The following is a 27,007-nucleotide window of genomic DNA, read 5'->3' on the forward strand; positions in this document are numbered from 1 at the left end:
TGTTATTTCAGTGCTGTAAAAGTGCTGTAATTTACAAATCAGTGGAATAGAGAATGCAGCTAATTTCAGGACAAATGTAGACTTGGAGTAGTAATGAAATAATTCCCATAGAAAAAAGTACAATATAAACTGCAAGCATTTTAAACCAAACTGAACATGGTTAATGCATTATTTCTGTTCAGCACATATTTGTATTGAGACTTAAGAAATCTGATGATCTGGCCGAGCGCGGTGGCTCATGCCTGTAATCCCAGCACTTTGGGAGGCCAAGGCGGGCGGATCACAATGTCAGGAGATCGAGACCATCCTAGCTAACATGGTGAAACCTTGTCTCTACTAAAAATACAAAAAAATTAGCCGGGCATGGTGGGTGCCTGTCGTCCCAGCTACTCTAGAGGCTGAGGCAGGAGAATGGCGTGAACCCGGGAGGCGGCGGAGCTTGCAGTGAGCGGAGATCGCGCCACTGTACTCCAGCCTGGGCGACAGAGCGAGACTCCATCTCAAAAAAAGAAAAAGAAAAAAAAAGAAATCTGATGATCTGAGTGTTTTAGCTCCACTACCATCTTGGGTGTGTGTGTGTTTCATTTTAGAAATGCGGTGGTAGTATGTTAAAGACATAACAGGCTGTAATGAAGACTAATTCTTATATCATAAAAACTTTGAAGTTTATTTTCATTCATGACATGTTGAGAACTTCTGAAAAGGTATAATGGGTATATGTATAAATTCGTAAATACTACTTCTTTTCAGCCTTGTCTTGGTGATTTATTTTGCTCTTTACCGACAAACTCATATTGTCTTGTTGTCATCTCTTGTTACTAGAGGGAGTTGTTTATCTCTTTTCTAGGTGTCCCATTCCCAAAGAATTTCATGTCTGTGGCAAAAACTATACTCAAACGCCTCTTTAGGGTTTATGCTCACATTTATCATCAGCATTTTGACCCTGTGATCCAACTTCAGGAGGAAGCACATCTAAATACATCTTTCAAGCACTTTATTTTTTTTGTCCAGGTAAGTTGGATGAGGAGGCCTTTGGTGCTCAGGGTAAGCATTTATCTTCATAATTCTAAGGTGAATACTGCATCCGCACTGTCAGGATGGAATTTGCCATATCTCTCTAGTCTGCATCCTCTTCTACACTTTTCCATGATGATAAGGACTGGCTTTTGGTTTTTAAATTTTTTTAGTTTACAAGTTGATGGTATGCAAGTCTAAAACGGATTTGAAAAGTTGTGCCTTGGATTTGCTTCAGTTAACAGGCCATATGGAGGGGCCGGATAATGAATCTGACTAGTTTGGCAGATCTGTGAATGAACTGGTTCTCCTGGACATTTTAGTACTTCTCCTACTCCAGTCTGCCCTGGATCTTTGTTAGCAGACTGTGGCCCAGGAATGGGTTTTGAATTTCACATCCGTTTTTTGTCTTTTTTTAAAAAACCACATTCTAAATAAGTTTTAAGTTAAGGACTATCCATCATGTCTGAGGGAAAAATATGTCACAAAGAATGTTTCTGTGCCAGAGGGTCATTAGTCTTTGGTCTGACTTCCTAGTTGACTTCCTCTTTTTTTAGTCTTCAAAGAACTGGCCTTACAAATGTAGACTAAGCAGTGACATTATTCTCACCTTGCTGTAATAATAAGACAAATAACAGGCAAAAATGAAAAAGAGGTGGAAATAAAAGAGCGACCAGTTTTTTTGTTGTTGTTGTTGGAGGTTGAGAAGGGGAGATGGTCGTCAGGAGAATAAACAATTCAACATCTTGAATTCGTGTTGTTTTTGTATATTTATAGGCATATATTTATAAATGTCGTTGCCACTTCCCCGGTTCTTTTAAGAAATAATGTATCCATCTTCCCCCTGTACACACTCCTTACACTGAAGGCATACATTTTACCTATATAAACATACTTTAGGAGATTGTAACTTGCCAAAACTGTTGCTCTTAATGGTTACTTTACTGTGGTATCCCATGTCCAGAACTAAGGAACAAAGAAAATGTTGTCCTTAAGTTTGCATCTGTGTTTGGTTTAGGCAGAACATGATTGCTAAAGTTGAGGTTATGGTGGTTTAAGAGAGTATATTCTCCCTCCAGAAGGGTTAATTTTACTTGACTCAGTGATCTTACACTGTGTTTCCCAACTCTTAGCAAGTAGCAAGGGATCGATACATAGCATTTACCACATCTGATCCTGTTTGTATCTCACGACACTGTGAACTTCTTAAAGGTAGGTCCATTAGTTATGCAGTATCACCGTTTGATTAAGTAAGGGGGTCACTGGCCTTGGACCCCACAATTTCGAGATAAGTGCTGTGGTCCTTCCACAGCCTGCACCCCTCCCCACAGAGCGAGGAATCCATAGGGCTAAGAATATACCTACCTAAATCCCTTCTGTTGCTTGCTTGGGTACCTGAAACTCAGAATTATCTGTCCACATGGTCCAAAATGTATTTCCATGGTCTCCATGCATCTTTTCCTGGGCTCCATTCTTTTGAGGGCAGGTCCCGTCTCTTGATATGTATACCTCTAGGCCTGAGGGGTAGCTGATGGCAGCTGTTTCAGAGGGAATGTGGACATTACCCAAAGTGTCCACAATCGTATATGAGACCTCCTGAGGTGCAGGGTGGATGGGGTTGGAAAAGCAGGGAGGTTTTCTAAGGGCCAGGCACCCGGGGCTGGCTTTCCTCATGTCACTACTTTCCAGTGCAGAATCCTGAGGAGTCTGGAGAATTCTAAGTTTGAATCTGTTCTCCTGGTTGTTGTGAAAGTATATTTGTTAAGGTAGGAGGATAGAACATGTTTTCTTAACAACATCCTACCTTAATATAAATTTTAGTAATTTAGTCATATGATATATGACTTGGCCCAGACTCTACAAATCTTAGGCGTGGTCCTGCTATTAAATATCCCCTAATGCTTCTCTCCAGTATTTAACTGTAGTGCTTGGCACATGATAGATGCTAATAAACAAATTAAATTGGAAGCTGAGAGTGCCTTACCATGGCAGCAGAAGATCAGAAATGTAGACAAGCCTCTATTTACTAGCCTTATAGTTTATAGTTCAGGGGAAATCTATTCAGAAGTGGACTTCAGAATGACAGGGGTGGAATTTCTAAAGGAGCACAAATTAAATTCAGGTTTTCTCATTTGTTCTTCACAGTACTTTAATTTGTCATTTGTGGATCCAACCATATTCATGTTATTTTCTTACCATATCTTATGATAGCTTGCAAATACGTTAGTTTGTAACCAGATTTTGGCTTTTCATATAATGCTGAGTTTGCCTGAGATGCTACTGTTTATTGTGTGTGTGTCTCTACTTAGTTGACTGTACTTAAATGGTGTCCAGATCATTCCTTTCAATAGGAAGCAGCAATTCCCATTTATTGTTACTTTATGTCAGGCATTACATGAAGTAGTTAACATCCAGTATCACATTTAGTCCCCCACAATAATTTTATGAGGTAGGGGGATTTATCCTAATGTCACAGATGGAAAAACATAACATCAGGAGTGGTTAAGTGATTTACCCAAGACACAGACCTAGTGAACAAGGAAAAAAATAATCTACTTTTATTTACTTCAAAAGCTAATTTCCAACAAATGTTCATGGTAATTTACTTTGGAATAAGATGCAAATAATGTTTTTGCTATTTATTCTGCCTTTCTTTATCATGCGTAGGAATTCAACCTTATTGATAGAAGAGAACTTGCACCACTCCAAGAACTGATTGAAAAACTCACCTCAAAGGACAGATAAAAGGATGCAGAACTGTGCACATTGTTCCTCAAATGAAGCAGTGTGGAGTGTATTGGGGTTTTTGTTATATTTTGTTTTTATCTGGATTGTTTTTGTCCTAGGTTTGGGGGCGGGGGCTTGTTTGGGTTCCTTTTTCTTTATTCTGATTATATGAAACCATATTCGATTGCTAGGGGAAGCCAAGAACCATTCTCTATACATTTGATTAAGGGTAAATTTATCTTAGTGGACTTGGTTTTGGTTGCTTGAGGAGTTTTTAAATAATATTGTGTGCTGCAAGAAAGTGCTTATTGATTGAACTGCCGATGGATTGGTTTCTGTGTGGTATAAATTGCCCATTTTTGAAGTCCCCAAACGACTTATGTTTTTAAGTGCCTTGGCAGGCTCACTTCTGAGGTGCAAAGCATAGATATAGAACTGAACAGGGCTTGAAACAATATTAGGATTACTACCCAGGGCACTTACTGGTGCATGTTGTAAAATATCTATGATAAAAGCCATAGTTTACCTAATATGGTGATCTCCAGCCTTTACTGCTTTGAAGAAACAGAATTTGTAAAGGTATGCATGTAGAACATAAAAAATATTTCTTAATTATATTTTATATTGATGGTAATATATTATGTTCAACAATGCTTAAAGCTCTACAAGCAGGTCTTTTCCCAAACCTCTTGATATCTGTGATACTGAAACTTGAGGATGTTGAAATGTATTACATTTTGGCTTCTTTCTACACGTTGACTGCACTGTAGATGTAAAAATTCAGGTTATCTATAGGATTGCCATCTTCAGAGGTGATGCTGAACTGTGAGGTTTCCTAGCAATTGCCAAATGAGCCATAAGTCTGCAGAATTCCCTTCTACTTTGAAGAGGAGGGGATAGGAATGTGTATTTGGCTGGGGGCATGGAGATGTTTGTATGGGGAGTTAGGGATGGGGAGTCAAGTTCTAGAAAGTTTTGTCTGAAAACATTTGAATAGAATGGTGTGAAGATTTTAATCAATTACTTATAAACAAAGTCTTAGAGACTTCCTTTTAGGAATCAACTTCCATGAGAAGTTAAAAATAAATTATTAATTTTAGGTACAGACATTAAACATGGAATTTAAGGACTGTTGGGGGAAATTGATCACTTCTTAGCATTTCCATTCAGTGAATGGAGCTGATGTTTGCCTGTCATTTTAAGATGATACCATACCTTCTTTGGTTATTGTAGGCCCAGTTTGAAGCATTCTGACTTCTGGTTTTTCCACTGTGAAAGGAAATGTTTTTCTTTGCAGTGATATCAGATAATGAAAAATGCTAATTCAGTAGTTATTAACTTTTAAATTTTATTCATCATGACTTTCTAGTGAATTATTACCGTAAATAACAAGTTCAGAAACTTAGTTTTTAGAATATTAATTTTTTCTTCCAGTTTTATTCTAGAGAAATACCCTTTTTAGAAATCCAGTTTTAGTTTTGTCATTTCCAATAGCTCTTCTGTCTTCAGTTAGAAATATATACCCTTCCTTCAGTTGAAATATACATCTTTTTCACATCTAGGAAGAAATGCTTGCCCTTAAATAGTATAGATTAAAAACACTCAGTAGAAAAGAAACTAAATTAAATCAATTTGTTTTGCCATTAACAAGTAGAGCAGTGATACAATTTAATGCCATTACAATTATGTTGACTAGAAACTGCCTTTTTCTCCACTTCATTTCTAGGAATTATTCACCGAGTACCAACAGTAGAAGTAACAGGAAAGTCTGGCAGAGTTAAATATATTGGACATTTATTGGTAAAGCTTATTTATAAACTGCAATCAGAGCTAGTTAATTTCCTTAAATCTTTTTGTTTTCAGATAGATAATATGAATCATTATGGGTTGATTCAGAAATAAAATTTGTGAGGTGATTTCGAGTCTTGTCTATATAGGAAAATGAAGCACAGAATTACTCAGTCTTCCATATTGTATTTGACTTCATATCTATCTAATAACAAAGGAGTTGCAGTAGCCAAGTGTAGAGAGAATAGTGAAAAATTAATCTTGCCCTTTCAAGCCTTATACAGTAGTACACTGTACTTATTTTTAGTAGTAAGACCTACTTTCCCACTATATGTACATAGTTTGTTTTCACTGTGCCAGAATCTCAGGTGCCTGCTTAGAGTATTTCTTTAATCACAGTCACTGGGAAGTAAGGATATGTGTATATGTGTATATATGTTAACAAAGCATAGCAGTTCTCTAGGGGAGAGGCCTGGCATTGCACATTTTGTTACATGGGTACAAGTAAGGAAAAAATCAGAAAGTGAAAGAACTGATGTAATAAAAGGTTGATTTGATTTGGTTGGTTCCCATGAAAGTTAGTAAGATGCCCTTTTAAGTATAAGGATCAATACTTTGTTCTGCAGCAGAGTTTGCTGATAAATGTCTATTGGAGGGCCGGGCGCGGTGGCTCAAGCCTGTAATCCCAGCACTTTGGGAGGCCGAGGCGGGTGGATCACGAGGTCAGGAGATCGAGACTATCCTGGCTAACATGGTGAAACCCCGTCTCTACTAAAAATACAAAAAATTAGCCGGGCACGGTGGCGGGCGCCTGTAGTCCCAGCTACTTGGGAGGCTGAGGCGGGAGAATGGCGTGAACCCGGGAGACGGAGCTTGCAGTGAGCCGAGATCACGCCACTGCACTCCAGCCTGGGAGACACAGTGAGACTCCGTCTCAAAAAAAAAAAAAAAAAAAAAAAAAATAAATGTCTATTGGATTCATTTTGGATTTCTTCAATTAATTTGTAAGTAACCAAGATAATTATTTTCCCCCTTGTGCTCTATATTAATACATAGCTATAAAGCAACAGTTGGTTTTCTTATCCTTTGATAAAAGCATCCCATAAAATATAAAGTAGTAAGTTAACATAGTATTATTGTCACACACAATGCTTTTTTTGGTTAAATGTTGATATGAAGCAATGTTTTAGAATTACTTTAATTGATGGAGTAGTGGTGCTAGAGAGAAATTAATAACAAAAAGAGTGAAAATATTTTAATTAGCAGTAGATGGTGCTACTGGCTTTCATTTGCTGACTTGATTATTCCCTTTCCCTTAAAAACCATGGCATTAGACTGCACTAAAATAACAAGCACATTAGTTGCTGGTAGAGGTTTTGGAGGTTAATTTAGCTTAAATTGGAAGATTTTTAATTGCAGTCTCTACCTTTCCTCTGTTAGTCATTTGTAAATTCTAAATGGTCACCATAAAATGTATTAGGTAGGAGATGATATGTTTTGTGTATAATATATCTCAGACTGAGTTACTGCCTGGCTTATCAGTATGGATAAAACACTACAATCTCTTATCAGGAAATAGAGATGATGCGGATATTTATATATTACATATATAACCACCAGACTCCATTTTATGTATTAGCATTTTCCTTGCTTAAGGAAAAATAGCAAAACAACATTTCATTTATACTTTTGTTTACCCCTCTCTGAGAGAGGTTTTGATAACCACTGAAATGGTAGAATATGTGAGATACAAATATTGAGTTGTAGAACTTACTTTGTAAGGTGAATAAGTCATGCCTTAACATCCAAATGAGAGTTGATCTTCAGAGTGGTTCTTTTGGGAACACTGTTTATTCCAGCTATACTACAAAAGTGTAATGTTTTTGGAACTCTTCTAGAGCATGACGTGAAAAGCAGTTTTTTTATTATGCAGGAAAATCAATTTCATCATTTTAGTTGCACCAAACACTTTTGGCAGCTTATATGACCTATTATTTTTTTGACATGGAGTCTTGCTCTGTTGCCCAGGCTGGAGTGCAATGGCATGATCTCAGCTCACTGCAACCTCCACCTCCTGGGTTCAAACAGTTTTCCTGCTTCAGCCTCCCAGGTAGCTGGGATTACAGGCAGCACCACACCTGGCTAATTTTTGTATTTTTAGTAGAGATGGGGTTTCAACATATTGGCCAGGCTGGTCTCAAACTCCTGACCTCAAGTGATCTGCCCTCCCCAGCCTCCCAAAGTGCTGGGATTACAGGTGTGAGCCACCAAAGCCAGCCAGTATGACCTATCTTAATCATCAGCTCAACTGTAATTTAAACTTGGCTCTTTTCTGAGAGGGAAACCATTAGGGAAGTTCAAAGGAAAGTGCCATAATTTCCGAATTTGCACAAGAGAATGTTTTAAGCATTGGTAGCATCATTGAATAAAATAATAGTTTCCTGATGTCACTATTTTGAAGTGGAAAATATCACTTGGATGTGGAGGTTTTACTTTTTAAAAAAATTCAGCTTAATTACCTTACCTTAATTACCTTAGATATATTAATAATGGAAAAATACAAGTCCTTTCTCTGGAACTTGTTTTCTATTTTTATTCCTTTTTGTGAAAACTTTTCAATTTAATTTTGACTACTGTAGGATAGTATTGATTGAGTGGATACTATGGGAAAATGGATCCAATATTTAAGATAGAAGTAGTTTAAGGAAACAACAGCCTTTACTGCCATTTTTTAAAAAAATGTTTTTACTCAGATGAACAATTTGACTTTAATGAAAGACTGGTGATTATTGTACAAAGAAATTGGAATAAGTTTCATCTACTAATTATACTGAGTTTTAAGCCTGCGTATCACAAAATATTTAGAATTGTGTAACCTTTTCATACACTTATAATTTTTAATGTCTTTTTAAAAGATACGGGACCAAAAGTATATTTACAATTTGGAAATTTGACTGCATACCAATAAGAAAACTTACTTTATTTTGAAATTTATCTGGGATATTAAAGAATCTACCAATTCTTAAAAACACAGATTTATACTTTAAGCTTATTTTGAAATTAAAGAATATATACCAATTCTTAGAAACACTTGAAGGACTACTCTTAAATAATTTAAATATCAGAGTTTTGTTGTAATATTAAAATTTACCATGGAAATCACTGTTATTCAGCTATCAGCTTAATTGTGTATGATATAAATGTTTAGCAGTAAAGCTATCTTAAGATTTAATGGAAAAGTTTAATTTGAAGATGTAACAAAAATTCTGACCAGAGATGATTTTGAATTTTTAAGGCTTTCCTAATAGGCTAATCACAGAGAATAATTCAGTTTGAAGGTATAAAACTGCTCTGTATGTCTGTCACTTGTAGCTGAACTGATTCACATTTTGACAAAAGAGAGAAAATACAAAAATCAGTTTTGCAAATGTAATACAACTTTTTCTGCATATAGAACTAAATAATTGAAAATTTTGGGCTACAGTTCTCAAAGGTAGATAGTAAAATCACTGGCTTTTTCCAGCAGTGTGTTTTTCCACTGTGAGTGTAACACACACACTGGAAAATAATTAGGCTGATTTTGCAGGTCTTTATTGTTAGAGATTCTGAAGTATTTACTGTCAATTCATAGGTTTCAGTTTGTTTAGGAAGTTAGTGTTTGACAGCTTTCTTTAAATTATTTCACTGAAGCTGAGATTATTAGTGATACAAAGTCAAAATTTCAATATTTAATTTCTCCATATATTATTAATATTTTTTTATTTGTAGATTCATGTTCTCGTCTGATTTAATATTAAATTTGTATAGGTGGTGTTTCTTACCATTTTGCACAAGTTTTTATTTTTCTGAAATACTTAATTGTGCAGGTTATAAAAAAGATTAGTGCATTTTCATTTTAACGATGCTTTGCTCCTTAAATTGTTTGGCAGAAATGACTGTTTTTAGGGAAAATAGTTTTTTTTGCAGCCACTAACTTGTATTTGTTATTATTGTACATGCATAACCAGGGTGGTGAGGGCACTAATCTTGTAGGAAACACTTACTTGATGTTTTATTTGAACTTTTCCTATAAGTTTAAGTTACTACTTAGAATTACCACTAGGAACAATATCATGAAATCTAGGTTGAAAGAGAAAACAGTATATATGAGAACACTTAAAATTCAAATAGAAATCATTTCTGAAGACAAAAGCAGAGGAATATTGTCAGTACCAAGTAATGTAAGAATAAGGGCAGCATTTACACTGTACAAGTATTGGGGAGAGTGCATAAAGACAGGGAACTACTCTCATGGAGACAGTTTTATAATGAAGTAGAAGGGGAAAAATCGTCTAAGTTATGAAATTCAACATAGGCGCTGTATTACAAACTGTGCCAGATTATGCAAATTGTGATTGTCACTGATCAAAGTTTAATCGCTTCATTTTTGTTTAAAAAGGGATACTGGATGTCAGAAAATCTGTAATATGTTTTATTAAAAAGATGTAAATAATGTATACAGACTTGTATGTGATCGGATGGGAAATATTTAAATTCTAGGTGTTTGTTTTTTTTAAAAGAAGAAACTCAATGTTTTTAAGAAAAAAATGAATAAATAGTTATGTTTGGCCATGAATCCTGACTTTGCATTACTGTTTATTTTTGCTATAGGCTTTCCCACACCAAACACATTCCAAGGGAAATATTGAGGGTATATGGAATATGTTGAACATTTAAAATATTAGGAATTCTTTCTGTAATGTTCACAACAACCTGGGAAATTAGTATCTCAGTGTCTTAACACCTTAGAAAACTAAAGCTCAAATTGTACAAATCACTGATTTGGATTAGGGTTTTAAAACCCTACTATGCCTGAACTTGAAACCAGTGTTTTTGTTTTCCTTTTGTCACTTTTTTCTTTATTCTGCCGTGTGCAGGTGTATGTTTTCTGTAATATATACTATTATTACAGTGAGAACAGTTAGCACAGTAATAATCATTTGTTGACCTTTTCATCAAGCTATTATTTAATATTTTGTCTTCATTATAGATCATTAAGGAATATTAATAAACAATATTGGTGAATCATTTACAAAGTTCCAAAAAGGAAATGTGTATTTTATTTTATTTTTTATTTTAGGGATGGAGTCTTGCTCTGTTGCCCAGGCTGGAGTGCAGTGGCACGATCTCAGCTCACTGCAACCTCCAACTCCTGGGTTCAAGTGATTCTCCTGCCTGAGCCTCCCAAGTTGCTGGGATTACAGGCATATGCCACCATGTCTGGCAATTTTTTTGTATTTTTAGTAGAGACAGGGTTTCACCATGTTGGCCAGGCTGGTCTTATTTAGGCCTTCCAAAGTGCTGGAGTTACAGACATGAGCCATCATGCCCAGCCAAAATGTGTATTTTAGAAGTCTTCTCAGAGTATCAGAAGTATTTATGTTAGAGGCATTTGTGTTTGAATCTTTAGGTCAAGAATATTTAATGGTAGTAGCCACAGTTGCTCAAAGTCACTAATGATACTTGGGAGAAAGACTAGTTGAAATGCTAGCCAGTGCTGTTGTGGACTGTGTCTGCATGCTATAAAAATGCCCTGTGGGCCGGGCATGGTGGCTCACACCTGTAATCCCAGCACTTTGGGAGGCCGAGGCGGGTGGATCACGAGGTCAGGAGTTTGAGACCAGCCTGGCCAATGTAGGGAAACCCCGTCTCTACTAAAAAATATATTAAAAAATTAGCCGGGCACAGGTGTGTGCCTGTTGTACTCGGGAGGCTGAGGCAAGAGAATCTTGAACCTGGGAGGCGGAGGTTGCAGTGAGCCGAGATTGCACCACTGTACTCCAACCTGGGCGACAGCGTGAGACTCCGTCTCAAAAAACAAAAAATAACACCCTGTTATTCATTTATTGTGTGTAAAGAAATATGTATTGTAAAATTATCTACATTTTGATAATTAGGTTCATTTACCTCTATTGTACTAAATGTATTATAAGTTGTTAATCCCTCATAACATCTGCAATGAGCATTTTGCAACACAAAGATTCTAATTATTCCTCTAAGGTTTAAACAACCATGTTTAGTAGAAGTTTTACTAAGAAATTGTACATGCTCCTATTACAGCATGATGAATACAGTGCCACATTTTCTTGATGACCTCAATCCACTTTACAAGCATGTAGCAAAACAGTTTTCTTTGCTAAGCTATATACATCTGATGACTTCTATGCTCTTCTAGTATGTTATTTTGCTTTCAGATTTCAGATTTGCAGGAAGCACCCTGACTCCCACTCTTGCATTTATGATTGCTTCTGTACCCCGTTTTCTAGGCACTAAATGAAGATTACAAGGGGAAATTTATAACCAACTTATTAAGTTGATAAAAATCATTTTACAGAAGTAATTGCGTTTGTGTAGACAAACTCATGGGCTGTGTAACCACTACTTACTATCAATGTTCAGGGTCTCTTATTTTTTCTTTTTATTATTTTCTGATTTGATTTAGTTTTCCTAATAAACCTGTATGTTGTCAGTCAGGACCCTGTCTCGTTCTTTAGTTAGACTAGAATTCCCATAGGAGAAAAAGAATTCCCAAATTGAAGGAGTAGTAAAATTTCTGGCAAGAAAGGATTAAGGTGGCAGCACACTCATGACTGGCTAGGTGCTCTGTGTCCTGTCTCTTATCTGCAGTTTCAAAACCTGAAAAGCTCAGAAAACCAAAGTTTTGTTGTTGTTGTTGTTGTTTGTTTTTGAGACGGGGTCTCACTCTCTCACCCAGGCTGGAGTGCAGTGGCGTGATCTTGGCTTACTGCAACTTCCGCCTCCTGGGTTCAAGCGATTCTCCAGCCTCAGCCTCCCGAGTAGCTGGGACTACAGGCACATGCCCCCATGCCCGGCTAGTTTTTGTATCTTTAGTAGAGACAGGGTTTCGCCATGTTGGCCAGGCTGGTCTTGAACTCCTGACGCAGGTAATCTGTCTATCTTGGCCTCCCACAGTGTTGGGATTACAGGCATGAGCCACTGTGCTTGGCCCCAAAAGTTTTTTTTTTTTTTTTTGAATTCAGTGCAAACATAATCTGACCAGATGTTAATAGTCTTTATCCCACTTAATGTTAACACTCTTTATGTTTCACTGCAAAATATTAGTGCATTTGATTTAACACCTCTGCAGGGGGAGTGGGGGTGCTTACTTAATATATACAGTATATGCACTGTATTTCTTAAGTTTGGATTCCAAATTTTATTTTTGAGATGGGGTCTTGCTGCTGTGTCACTCAGGCTGGCATGCAGTGGTGCGATCATAGCTCACTAAAGCTAAAACTTTGCAGGCCCAAGCCATCCTCCCACCTCAGCCTCCCGTGTAGCTGGGACCACAGGTGCGTGGCACCACAACCAGCTAATTTTTGTATTTTTTCTGTGAGTTTCACCATGTTTCCCTGGTTGGTCTCAAATTCCTGAGCTCAAGGAATCCACCTGCCGCAGCCTCCCAAAGTGCTGGGATTACAAGCATGAGCCACTGCACCCAGCCAGTTCCAAAGTTTTGAATTTCTTTTCTAAAAATCTTTTCTAGAAGTTTTAAATTCTGAAACATCTGGCTGCCAGGGTTTTAGATAAGAGATTGTGGACCAAAAATCAAGAAGGTGTTTTGAAAAGTGCTTTTCCCTGTCTCTCCTTGTGTACCCCCAGGTCATGTAGGAAAATGGGAAATTATGCTGGACTTAATGCCAAAAAAAGCTAGATTCTTTGCTTCCCCCATTTACTTTGTTGTTACTTGAGACAGGGTCTCACTGGAGTACAGTGGCATGATCTTGGCTTACTGCAGCCTTGACTCCCTGGCTTCGGTAATTCTCCCACCTCAGCCTCCCAAATAGTTGGGACTACAGGCGCCCAGCTAATTTTTGTAGTTTTTGTAGAGACAGAGTTTTGCCATGTTGCCCAGGCTAGTCTCAAACTCCTGGGCTCAAGCGATTCACCCGCCTTGGCCTCCCCACATTTGTATTTTTCAAAGTATACTCTTAAGCTTAGATGAATTCAAGTTTTCACAGCCAGAAACTGGTAGAACTGGTGTTTGACATCTTTCATTTTCCAGTGCTTAAACTCTTCATCATTTTAAGATACTTCCTGTGTGGGTCTTTTTTGTGGAAACCACACTTGGAGATTTCTACTCCTTGGAACCCCAAGCCTCTTTATGACATGCATCCAGGACCAGCTCTGCTTCCCTGTTGAATGTCTCAGAGACTTGCCTGCCTTCTCTCGGTAGCCGCCAGTACCCTTACCATTTCATGAGTTTTCCCCCAAGCTTGGCGGTGGAATGGATAGCTAGTAGCTTCCCCAGCACCCTTCTCCCAACTTCCTTGCTATACCTGATGACAACTATTCAGGCCTTTTCGATTCCTAGGATCTTGCTATTAATCACTATGGGGATAAGTAAAAGTAATACATACAAAATAATTGCATAACAGTAACATAGGGCAGTTACATAGAATGATACTTGCTGTTTAATCCTGGAAAATGTGATCGCCAAGGATTCAGATTTAATTTCTGCTCTTTATTTCTGAGGATGGAGTCACCATTTTTCCCTTTTGGCTACACATTTAGATCCTTTTCAAGTCTCATGGTAGTTGCAGTGTAAAAAAAGAATAGCAAGGCCTTTGGTTTCTGTAGACAATTTGGACCAGAAAACTTCTAGACTGGGTAATATCCGGTTTATTAGTGTTACTGAATGGGAAGTCTTGACTCTGAATTGTCTGGGTTCTTGGCGTGTTGAAGAATTGAATAAAACGTAGAAACAAAGCAACAAAAGAAGGAAGCAACGAAAGACAAAGCAACAAAAGAACGGAGTAACAAAAGCACCAAATTTATTGAAGCGAAGGAAGTCCTTCAAGAGTCCCAACTGCAGTGTTCTTAAGGTTTACTAGGCTAAAAGAATTTGATAGACCCCTAGGCAATTGGTTACACCCTATGAAAGATTGGCCTGCGACCAATCAGAGGCTGAAATGGAGATGGCTGAGAAAAGCAGGCTGATGCGGAAACTTGTCTTTTTTTTTTTTTTTTTTTTTTTGAGACGGAGTCTCGCTCTGTCACCCAGGCTGGAGTGCAGTGGCGCGATCTTGGCTCACTGCAAGCTCCGCCTCCCGGGTTCACGCCATTCTCCTGCCTCAGGCTCCAGAGTAGCTGGGACTACAGGCGCCCACCACCATGCCCGGCTAATTTTTTGTATTTTCGGTAGAGACGGGGTTTCACCGTGTTAGCCAGGATGGTCTCGATCTCCTGACCTCGTGATCCGCCCGCCTCGGTCTCCCAAAGTGCTGGATTACAGGCGTGAGCCACCACGCCCGGCGGAAACTTTTGTCTTGTAATCACAGGAGTGAAGGTGTGGCCTGTATGCTGCCTAGTCTTGCCTAGAACTGGCTGCACCTGCTGTTCTTTTGCTTATGCCTTAACCCTTGGTTACCCTAATTCCCTAGTCTCTTGCCTCATTAGGTCTTTACCCTGACTAAAAATGCACTCATCGAGCTGGGACAAATCCTACACTGCCTTTGTCCCAGCAGAGTACATGGCACATAAGTAGGCATTCAAAAATTCAACATACAGTACATTTTGTTACCTATGTGCCAGGTGTTAGGCAGGCTAACAGCCGAAGAGAAACCTACCTACCCAACGTGCTAACTTCTATACAGCATGGTCGTGCATCCAAATCAAATGGAAAGCGGTATGGGAGATCTGGAAAGGCTTCCCGTGGGTGGCATCTGACTACCTAAATTCCCATCCCAGTTTCACTTATTGACTTTGACACTTGGAACAAGCAGCCTTCCAGTGCCTGTTTTCCCATTAGTAGGTAAATGGGCTAATGACAGTATCTCCACCACTAGACTTAATTAATGAAAAGCACATAGAGGAAGAGAGCCTGGCTCTCTAAGTGGGCAGTACGATTCCCGAGGGCGGCACTTCGCTTCATGGTCTTCCTCTAGGCTGAGAAGCCAGGGTAAATCCATTTGATTTTCCTACCACACAGTGCCTTCTCCCCTGATGAGTTCAAAGCTTTAAGTCTATCCAGTTCTGTCCAGACGCGTTTGTTCATCTCCAGCAGGCCCACTGGAGAGGAGGGTTTTCCAAAGCCTGGCACGGCCCACTGCAGATGACGCCCTCTGTCCTCCAATGCCCTCAGGCCTCTGGCGTCCACCCTTCCTCCCCACCCGACTCCGGAACCTCTTCCAGCGCCCCGCCCGGGCGCCTGGCTGCGAGGGTAGAGGCCTTCCGCCACACGCGCGGCCCCGCCCCGGCCTCCACGTGACGTGGCGTGCGAAGCGCGCACGCGGGGACTCGCGCTGGAGGCGGGCTAGGGCCGAGGGGCAACCAGAGATCGGTGGGTTGAGGGGGGCGGGGCCACGCCACAGGCCCGCCCCTGTCCTCAGCTGCCTCCGCGCGCCAAAGTCAAACCCCGACACCCGCCGGCGGCCCGGTGAGCTCACTAGCCGACGGGGCAGGTCGGGATCTGCCTCGGCTGCGCCGCGAGCTCCAGTGCGCGCACCTGTGGCCGCCTCCCAGCCCTCCCTGCTGGACGCGCTCTGGGCCGCCACAAGACTAAGGAATGGCCACCCCGCCCAAGAGAAGCTGCCCGTCTCTCTCAGCCAGCTCTGAGGGGACCCGCATCAAGAAAATCTCCATCGAAGGGAACATCGGTAAGGAGCCTCCAGAAATGTGGCACGCAAGGCTGGGGTGTCGCGGCAGTGGCTGAAGCTTCCCTTCGCCGCATCTCTGTGCAGCTCCTCGGTGAGGGCTTTCCCTCCAGCCTGGCCGTGTGGACGCGCCCTCGGCTTCCTTTCCCACCCAGAGCTTCCTTCCCTTCCCTCCCGCGCCACGGGGTGACTGCGGTCCCCCGAGTCAGACTGGGCGCCAGGCCTGCGGTCTCTGTGAGGCGCGCTTTGAGCCTCTGCGCCCTCTTTGTTGGGAACTCGCAAAGGGAAGCGGGGGAAGGGTATGAGATTTCTTGAGGTGTAACTTACATTAAATTCACCCTTTTTAGGTGTACTCTTTTATGAGGTTTGACAAACATTATGCGTTTTACTATCACCACGATCGAAATACAGAACATTTTCATCACCTCAGAAAGTTCCTACCTGCTCCTTTGTAGTCAGCCCCCTCCACCCTTCCTATTCCCTGGCACCCACTGATTTGATTTCTATCCCTGCAAGTGTTGCCTTTTCCAGAATGCCATATAAATGGAATCATAGGCTATATCGCCTTTTGTGTCTGGCGTCTTTCATTTAGCATAATGCTTTTGAAATTCATTCATGTTACTTGTGTCTGTAGTTTTTTTTTTTTTTAATTGCTGAGTAGTATTCCATTGCATGGATGTACCATCGTTTATCGATTTTCTAGTTGTGGACCTCTGGGTTGTTTACAGTTTTTTAGCTATGTTATTACCGAAACATTATTTTAGCTATATTATTAACGAAACTCGAAACATTCGAGTACAAGGAAAGAGGTCTTTTATGATCTTAATAACATGCAATTCCTCACCCCTTACTCCACATCCAAGTAAACACTGGATTATGATTCGAAGACCACTAACGTTTCTGTTAACTCAGATGGGGTGCAGACTAGGCCATGCCTGTCATTTTGCAAGATACACACCAACGTCCGATTCTTCTGTATTTCCAACCTCAGGAAACCTACCCCTGAAACTTCCTGTTTTGATAGATTTTTTTTTTTTTTTTAAATTTTTTTAGCTCCAGGTTGGGTGCTGGTCATTCATGCATACAGCAAATTTTTAAAAATTCTTACCACATTCAAAGCACTGTACCTTCTTGAAAAAGACAAGGCAGGCAGATGCTTAGTATTCAAATCAATAGAAAAAAATACATTCTCAAAGAGGACTTCTTATTTCATTGCTCCATAATTAAGGCACCAGTAGAAAGACCATATAATATACTTAGCAATGTAAGTTATTTGACGGTGCATGTTTACTAGTATGGAACCCCTGACAGTTGCTTACTGAATAAAGAAGACCATATATAAAGACAGGAGAAAGTGGCTGAACAAAGCCATCTGAAAAGTAAATTTGAGGCAGGGCGTGGTGGCTTATACTTGTAATCCCAGGATTTTGGGAGACTTAGGCAAGAGGATCACTTGAATCCAGGAGTTTGAGACCAGCCTGGGCAACATAGTGAGAACTCATCTCCAAAAAAAAATTAAAAAATTAGCTGCATGTGCTGGTGTGCCTGTGGTCCCAGCTACTCAGGAGGCTAAGGCAGGAGGATTGCTTGAGCCCAAAGGTCAAGGCCACAGTGAGCCATGCTCACACTACTGCACTCCAGCCTGGGTGACAGAGCAAGACTCTGTTAAAAACACAACAACAAAACAAAAAAGTAAAGTTGAATGAATAACCCCTCGGATCAATACCACAATACCTTCATCCACTTTCCCTCTCTCTAATCCAGTTAGGTAGCATCATATTTAGAAATCTTTCCTCAAAGCATCTTTAATCTTCTCAGCAGCTGAAATAATTTCCTAATATTTCATCCCATCTCCAGTTTCTCTTAACTACTTCTGCAGCGGTCTTTTTGTATGCAAATCTCATGTGTTATCCCCTGCTTAAAATTCTTCATTGATTTCGCCTTTACCTACACTGAAAGGAGTTGCAAACTGATAGCCGCAATTGCACAATATTGGCCTGCACAGGTTGAAAAAAAATTTTAGTGCCCAGTGGCTCAGGCTTGTAATCTCCGTCCTTTGGGAGGCTGAGGCGGGAGGATTGCTTGAGTCCAAGAGTCTGAGACCAGCATGGCAACATAGAGAGAACTAGTCTCTAAGAAAAAAAAAAAAAAAAAAAAAAAAAGACCAGTTGTGGTAGCATGCACCTTTAGTCCTAGCTACTCAGGAGGCTGAGTTGGAGGATCTCTTGAGACCTATACTTTGAGGCTGCCACGAGCTGTGGTTGTGCCACTGCCCTACAGCCTGGGGTACAGAGTGAGACCCTGTGTCTAAAGAAAAATAAATTAAATTTGTTGCTAACTTGAAAACATTTTGAGATTTCCCATAAACAGTTAAATTATTGGCTTTTGAAAAATCTGAAGATCTGTTAACACCAGGCCTGCATTTCTGTATGACAGCAATTGGTGTTTAGATGGAGCATGTTCCTTGCTATTTTTCGTCTCCCTGACACTGAGACTGTGTTAGTTACTGTTTATTATTGGTCTTGCACTTTTGTTCATGTCCTCTTCACCTTATTTGTCAGATCCAAATAAGCAATAAATGCACAAATTGTTAAGCTGTGCGTAAACTATTTTGCAATTCCTCTATTCTTCCTAGAATTTGAACTTGGTCGTTTTAGTTTTATATTTATATAACCCATCTTCTTATGTTCTGTGTATTCAAATGTTCCCTTATGTTAGATGGATGGAGGACTTACCTGCTTCTCATTTTAGTAGTCTGTTCAGAATGACTTTCAGCATTATAACGCCTGCTTGGCATTAGGAATTCTGTTAGTTTCCATGACTTTTAAAAGTATTAATATCAGTGTCTTTGGTTCTTTTTCTCCTTTGCCTTCATAGAAAATTAATTTAATAATTAGCTTATTTTCTAGCTCCCACTTCCCCCCAAAAAGTTAAGGAACTAGACGTGTTAGTCTGATTGGCAGCTCTAGCTAACTGTTATTACTCTGGTTCAACTAAATGTAACCGTTTTTACTCTTAGACTTTTTAAGTATGACCATATGAATTTTTCTGCTTGTAAGCAGTGTCAGAAGAAAGTTGAATGCTCTAGCCTTAAGTGCTTTCCGACTCTGGTGGATGCCTAATTTTTTGATTTGTTCCTTGAGTGCTCTTTCTGAATATCATGTTCTCCTTTCCCTCTTCCATCTAGCTTAGTGAATGTGAGGTGTTCTTTCTATATGCTTCCACTTCCACTTAACATTCTTCTAAATGCCATACAGTCCCTAAGCTTATGCTCTCCATACTAAATTTTGGTGGCCAGTGTTTTGCCCATGATTAAATCTAATTGTCATCCAGTTTATCTTTAAACGTTTTTCTCCTCTCCTCTGGATCCAATTTACTTTGTGTTTTTCTTCTGAACTGTCTCTCTGTGTCACCTTCTTATTTACTGCCTCACTCCTTTTTTTTCTCTGTGTATGATTCTTTAGAGTTCTTACAGGTTTTTCTTCCTTTCTATTGCCCTGTCTAATGTCCTAGATTTAAATATAGTTCTGCAAGCCAAAGGTAAGTTCTTTCTACTCTCCATGGATCTAATTTATAAGGAAGAGGAAGCTTTGCTTATAAGTATATGAAGTTATTTATATGTTCATCTGTGTGTGTGTGTGCACGCACACAGGGAAAGAGAGAGAACATTATGCTAACCAGAGATGTCTGATACAACCACATTTGGTGACTTCAGATATAAAGGGTGTGGTGGCCATTAGGAGTATTACTTCTAGGTCAAGACTGTCCCTACTACTAAATATAATGTATTGTTAAACTAAACATAATAAAAAACAAATGTGCTTAATGAAATTGGGCAGGGGGGCCTTTTAATTTTCTTTTAAAGAAATATAAAGTTGAGAAAATTGAATGTTTTGGGTTTTTTGTGTTGCTCACTATTGTAAATCTTGCAAAAGCTAATGACTATTTAACATCTTTTTTTCCTGACAACTTTTCTTCCTCAATTTTATCTTTCCTCACAACAGCTGCAGGGAAGTCAACATTTGTGAATATCCTTAAACAAGTGTGTGAAGATTGGGAAGTGGTTCCTGAACCTGTTGCCAGATGGTGCAATGTTCAAAGTACTCAAGATGAATTTGAGGTATGAAAATAAAATTTAAGTAGATAAAAGCCTTTTGGTTTAGAGGAGCAGTAGTACTTAATCTCTTGGCTTTTTTCTTTTTCAATAAAACTTTTCAAATCTCACTTTAGGTCTGTATCTTCATCTAGGTGGTAGTTACATGGATATATATACAGTTGGCTCTCCATATCAGTGGGTTTCGGATCTGGGGATTCAACCAGTCATTAATAGAAAATATTCAGAAAAAAATAAACAATACAAAAATAAAAAATAATGAAAATAATACAGGATTACTGTTCATATAGCATTTACATTGTATTAAGTATTATAAGTAATCTAGAGATGATTTATGCTATTTGGGAGGATGTGCACAGGGTATATGCAGATATTGCACTATTTTACATAAAGGACTTGAACATCTATGGATGTTGGTATCTGTGTGGAACCTGGAATCAATTCTTGAGGATACTGAGGGGTGACTGTAGGTATAAACATTCATTGAGGCCGGGGTTGGTGGCTCACGCTTGTAATCCCAGCATTTTGGGAGGCTGAGGCGGGTGGATCACTTTAGGTGAGGAGTTCAAGACTAGCCTGTTTAACATGGCGAAATGCCATCTCTACTAAAAATACAAAACTTAGCCAAATGTGGTGGTGGATACCTGAATCCCACCTACTCGTAAAGCTGAGGTAGGAGAATTTCTTGAACCCAGGTGGCAGAGGTTGCAGTGAGCTCAGATGGCACCACTGTGCTCCAGCCTGGGTGACAGAATGACACACTGTCTCAAAAAAAAAAAAAAAAGGAAAGTAAAATTTATCAAGCTGTGCATTCAAGATTTATGCACAAGTAAAGTTTAAAGTTTTCTTTTTCATAAAAATTTCTTTTTTTTTTTTTTTGTTATACTTTAAGTTCTGGGATACATGTGCAGAATGTGCAGGTTTGTTACATAGGTATACACGTGCCATGGTGGTTTGCTGCACCCATCAGCCCGTCATCTACATTAGGTATTTCTCCTAGTGCTATCCCTCCCCTTGCCTCCCACCCCACCGACCCCTGGTGTGTGATGTTCCCCTCCCTGTGCCCATGTGTTCTCATTGTTCAACTCCCACTTACAAGTTAGAACATGTGGTGTTTGGTTTCCTGTTCATGTGTTAGCTTGCTGAGAATGATGGTTTCCAGCTTCATCCATGTCCCTGCAAAGGACATGAACTCATTCTTTTTTTAGGGCTGCATAGTGTCCCTTAGTGTATATGTGCCACATTTTCTTTATCCAGTCAATCATTGATGGGCATTTCAGTTGGTTCCCAGTCTTTGCTATTGTGAATAGTGCTGCATTAAACATACGTCTCCATGTGTCTTTATGGCAGAATGATTTATAATCCTTTGGGTATATACCCGGTAATGGGATTGCTGGGTCAAATGGTATTTCTGGTTCTAGATCCTTGAGGAATCGCCACACTGTCTTCCACAGTGGTTGGACTAATTTACACTCCCACTAACGGTGTAAAAGCATTCCTATTTCTCCATATCCTCTCCAACATCTCTTGTTTCCTGACTTTTTAATGATCACTATTCTAACTGGTGTGAGATGGTATCTCATTGTGGTCTTGATTTGCATTTCTCTAATGACCAGTGATGATGAGCTTTTTTTCATATGTTTATTGGCTGCATAAATATCTTCTTTTGAAAAGTGTCTGTTCATATCCTTCACCCACTTTTTGATGGTTTTTCTTGTTTTTTTTTTTCTGTAAATTTGTTTGAGTTCTTTGTAGATTCTGGATATTAGCCCTTTGTCCGATGGGTAGATTGCAAAAATTTTCTCCCATTTTGTAGGTTGCCTGTTTACTTGGATGATAGTTTCTTTTGCTGTGCAGAAGCTCTTTAGTTTAATTAGATCTCATTTGTCAATTTTGACTTTTGTTACCACTGCTTTTGGTATTTTAGTCATGAAGTCTTTGCCCATGCCTCTGTCCTGAATGGTACTGCGTATGTTTTCTTCTAGCGTTTTTATGATTTTAGGTCTTATGATTAAATCTTTAATCCATCTTGAGTTAATTTTTGTATAAGGTGTAAGGAAGGGGTCCAGTTTCAGTTTTTTGCATATGGCTAGCCAGTTTTCCCAACACCATTTATTAAATAGGGAATCCTTTTCCCATTGCTTGTTTTTGTCAGATTTGTCAAAGATCAGATGGCTGTAGATGTATGGTGGTATTTCTGAGGGCTGTGTTCTATATTTTGGTCTATATATCTGTTTTGGTACCAGTACCATGCCATTTTGGTTACTGTAGCCTTGTAGTATAGTTTGAAGTCAGGTAGTGTGATGCCTCAAGCTTTGTTCTATTTGCTTAGGATTGTCTTGGCTATATGGGCTCTTTTTTGGTTCCATATTAAATTTAAGGCAGTTTTTTCTAATTCTGTGAAGAAAGTCAATGGTAGCTTGATGGGAATAGCATTGAATCTATAAATTACTTTGGGCAGTATGGCCATTTTCATGATATTGATTTTTCCTATCTATGAGCGTGGAATGTTTTTCCATTTGTTTGTGTCCTCTCTTATTTCCTTGAGCAGTGGTTTGTAGTTCTCCTTGAAGAGGTCCTTCACATCCATTGTAAGTTGTATTCCTAGGTATTTTATTCTCTTTGTAAAACAATTGTGAATGGGAATTCACTCATGATTTGGCTCTCTGTCTATTATTGGTGTATGGGAATGCTTGTGATTTTTGTCCATTGATTTTGTATCCTGAGACTTTACTGAAGTTGCTTATCACCATAAGGGGTTTTGGGGCTGAGACGATGGGATTTTCTAAATATACAATCATGTCATCTGCAAACAGAGATAATTTGACTTCCCCTCTTCCTATTTGAATACCTTTATTTCTTTCTCTTGCCTGATTGCCCTGGCCAGACCTTCCAATACTATATTGAATAGGAGAGGTGAGAGACGGCATCCTTGTCTTGTGCCGGTTTTCAAAGGGAATGGTATTGGTTGTGGGTTTGTCATAAATAGCTCTTATTATTTTGAGATATGTTTCATCAATACCTAGTTTATTGAGAGTTTTTAGCATGAAGGGATGTTGAATTTTGTCGAAGGCCTTTTCTGCATCTATTGAGATAATCATGCGGTTTTTGTCACTGGTTCTGTTTATGTGATGGATTACGTTAATTGATTTGCATATGTTGAACCAGCCCTGCATCCCAGGGATGAAGCTGACTTAATTGTGATGAATAAGCTTTTTAATGTGCTGCTGGATTCGGTTTGCCAGTATTTTATTGAGGATTTTCGCATCAATGTTTATCAGGGATATTGGCCTGAAATTTTCTTTTTTTGTTGTGTCTCTGCCAGGTTTTTGTGTTAGGATGATGCTGGCCTCAAAAAATTAGTTAGGGAGGAGTCCCTCTTTTTCTGTTGTTTGGAATAGTTTCAGAAGGAATGGTACCACCTCCTCTTTGTACCTCTGGTAGAATTCAGCTGTGAATCTCTCTGGTCCTGGGCTTTTTTTGGTTGGTAGCATATTACTGCCTCAATTTCAGAACTTGTTATTGGCCTATTCAGGGATTTGAATTCTACTTGGTGTAATCTTGGGAGGGCATATATGTCCAGGAATTTATCCATTTCTTCTAGATTTTCTAGCTTATTTGCGTGGAGGTGTTTATAGTGTTCTCTCATGGTAGTTTGTATTTCTGTGGGATCAGTGGTGATCCTTTATTGTGTCTATTTGATTCTTCCCTCTTTTCTTCTTTATTAGTCTGTCTAGTGGTCTATCTATTTTGTTAATCTTTTCGAAGAACCAGCTCCTGGATTCATTGATTTTTTTTTTTTTAAGAGTTTTTCATGTCTCTATCTCCTTCAGTTCTGCTCTGATCTTAGTTATTTCTTGTCTTCTGCTAGGTTTTGAATTTGTTTGCTCTTGCTTCTCTAGTTCTTTTAATTGTGATGTTAGGGTGTCGATTTTAGATCTTTCCTGCTTTCTCGTGGGCATTTAGTGCTATAAATTTCCCTCTAAACACTACTTTAGCTGTGTCCCAGAGATTGTGGTACATTACGTCTTTGTTCTCATTGGTTTCAAATAACTTATTTATTTCTGCCCTAATTTTGTTATTTACCCAGTAGTCATTGAGGAGCAGGTTGTTCAGTTTCCATGTAGTTGTGCAGTTTTGAGTGAGTTTCTTAATCCTGAGTTCTAATTTGATTGCAGTGTGGTCTGACAGACTGTTATGATTTCCATTCTTTTGCATTTGCTGAGGAATGTTTTACTTCCAATTATGTGGTCAATTTTAGGGTAAGTGCATTGTGTTACTAAGAAGAATGTATATTCTGTTGATTTGGGTAGGGAGTTCTATAGATGTCTTTTAGGTCCGCTTGGTCCACAGCTGAGTTCAAGTCCTGAATATCCTTGTTAATTTTCTGTCTTGTTGACCTAATATTGACAGTGGGTTGTTAAAGTCTCCCACTGTTATTATGTGGAAGTCTAAGTCTCTTTGTAGGTTTCTAAGAACTTGCATTATGAATCTAGGTGCTCCTGTATTGGGTGCATATATATTTAGGATAGTTAGCTCTTCTTGTTGCATTGATCCCTTTACCATTATGTAATGCCCTTCTTTGTCTTTTTTCATCTTTCTTGATTTAAAGTCTGTTTTATCAGAGATTACGATTGCAGCCCCCTTTTTTTTTTGCTTTCCATTAGCTTGGTAAATCTCCCTCCATCCCTTTATAGCCTTTCTGTGTCTTTGCATGTGAGATGTGACTCCTGAAGACTGCACACTGATGGGTCTTGACTCTATCTAATTTGCCAGTCTGTGTCTTTCAATTGGGCTATTTAGCCCATTTACATTTAAGGTTAATATTGTTATGTGTGAATTTGATCCTGTTATTATGATGCTAGCTGGTTATTTTGCCCATTAGTTGATGCAGTTTCTTCATAGTGTCAGTTGTCTTTACATTTTGGTATGTTTTTGCAGTGGCTGGTACTGGTTTTTCCTTTCCATATTTAATGCTTCCTTCAGGAGCTCTTGTAAGGCAGGCGTGGTAGTGACAAAATCCCTCAGCATTTGCTTGTCTGTAACGGATTTTATTTCTCCTTCACTTGTGAAGCTTAGTTTGACTGGATATGAAATTCTGGGTTGAAAATTCTTTTCCTTAAGAATGTTGAATGTTAGTCTACACTCTCTTCTGGCATGTAGGGTTTCTGCAGAGAGATCCACTGTTAGTCTGATGGGCTTCCCTTTGTGGGTAACCTAACCTTTCTCTCTGACTGCCCTTGACATTTTTTCCTTCATTTTAATCTTGGTGAATCTGACGATTATGTGTCCTGGGGTTGCTATTCTCAGGGAGCATCTTTGTGATGTTCTCTATATTTCCTGAATTTGAATGTTGGCCTGAATTGCTAGGTTGGGAAAGTTCTCCTGGATAATAATCCTGAAGTGTGTTTTCCAGCTTGGTTCCACTCTCCCCGTCAGTTTCAGGTACACCAGTCAAACTAGGTTTGGTCTTTTCACATGGTCCCATATTTTTTGGGAGACTTTGTTTCTTTTCATTCTGTTTTCTCTAATCTTATTGTCACGCTTTATTTTTATTCAGTTTATCTTCAATCTCTGATATTCTTTTTTCCACTTAATCGATTTGGCTATTGACACTTGTGTATGCTTCACTAAGTTCTCATGCTGTGTTTTTCAGCTCCATCAGGTCATTTATGTTCTTCTGTAAACTGGTTATTCTAGTTAGCAGTTCCTGTAGCCATTTATCAAGGTTCTTAGTTCCTTGCATTGGGTCAGAACATGCTCCTTTAGCTCAGTGGAGTTTGTTTTAACCCACCTTCTGAAGCCTACTTCTGTCAATTCATCACACTTATTCTCCGTCCAGCTTTGTTCTCTTGCTGGTGAGGAGTTGTGGTCCTTTGGAGGAGAAAAAACATTCTGGTTTTTGAAATTTTTAGCCTTTTCGCACTGGCTTTTCCTTATCTTTGTGGATTTATCTACCTTTGGTCTTTGATGTTGGTGAACCTCAGATGGGGATTTTGCGTGATTGTCCTTTTTGTTAATGTTGATGCTATTGCTTTTTGTTTGTTAGTTTCCTTCTAACAGGCCTCTCTGCTGCAGGTCTGCTGGAGTTTGCTGGAGGTCCACTCCAGATCCTGTTTGCCTGAGTATCACCAGCGGAGGCTGCAGAACAGCAAAGATTGCTGCCTGCTCCTTCCTCTGGAAGCTTTGTCCCAGAGGGGCACCTGCCTGATGCCAGCCGGAGCTCTCCTGTATGAGGTGTCTGCCGATCCCTGCTGGGAGGTGTGTCCTAGTCAGGAGGCACGGGAGTCATGGACCCTCTTGAGGATGCTGCCTGTCCCTTAGTAGAGCTCGAGCGCTGCTCTGGGAATTCCACTGCTCTCTTCAGAGCCAGCAAGCAGGAATGTTCAAGTCCGCTGAGGCTGCACCCACAGCTGCCCCTTTCCCCAGGTGCTCTGTCCCAGGGAGATGGGAGTTTGATCTATAAGTCCCTCACTGGGGCTGCTGCCTTTCTTTCAGAGATGCCCTGCCCAGAAAGGAGGAGTCTAGAGAGGCAGTCTGGCTACAGGGCTTTGCCAAGTTGTGGTGGGCTCCGCCCAGCTCAAACTTCCAGGTGGTTTTGTTTACACTGTGAGGGGAAAACCACCTACTGAAGCCTCAGTAAGAGCGGACGCCCCTCCCCCCACGAAGTGGAGCGTCCCACGTCAACTTGAGACTGCTGTGCTGGCAG

The 27,007-nt window shown here is 39.5% G+C and overlaps 2 protein-coding genes across 8 annotated transcripts in view; both read left to right on the forward strand.

The window, feature by feature from the left end:
• Positions 1–5,484, forward strand: part of MOB1B (MOB kinase activator 1B) — a 79,034-nt gene extending 73,550 nt beyond the window's left edge. For 3 of the 7 annotated variants that reach the window (XM_021938548.2, XM_021938550.2, XM_021938549.2), the window contains one exon: positions 848–5,484. In XM_021938548.2, coding sequence (XP_021794240.1) covers positions 848–1,215 — 368 coding nt within the window. In that variant the 3' untranslated portion in view covers positions 1,216–5,484. Of the gene's footprint in view, positions 1–822 lie in introns of all 7 variants that reach the window. The other 4 variants (XM_009206969.4, XM_009206970.4, XM_017958781.3 and 1 more) reach the window with 3 other exon arrangements.
• A 10,220-nt stretch (positions 5,485–15,704) lies between these two features.
• DCK (deoxycytidine kinase) overlaps positions 15,705–27,007 on the forward strand; it is a 31,251-nt gene continuing 19,948 nt past the window's right edge. Inside the window, exons 1-2 of the mRNA XM_009206967.2 lie at positions 15,705–16,187; positions 20,189–20,304. Coding sequence (XP_009205231.1) covers positions 16,097–16,187; positions 20,189–20,304 — 207 coding nt within the window. The 5' untranslated portion in view covers positions 15,705–16,096. The remainder of the gene's footprint in view (positions 16,188–20,188; positions 20,305–27,007) is intronic.

The sequence above is a fragment of the Papio anubis genome, chromosome 3 (genome assembly GCF_008728515.1).
Source record: "Papio anubis isolate 15944 chromosome 3, Panubis1.0, whole genome shotgun sequence".
NCBI lineage: Eukaryota > Metazoa > Chordata > Mammalia > Primates > Cercopithecidae > Papio > Papio anubis.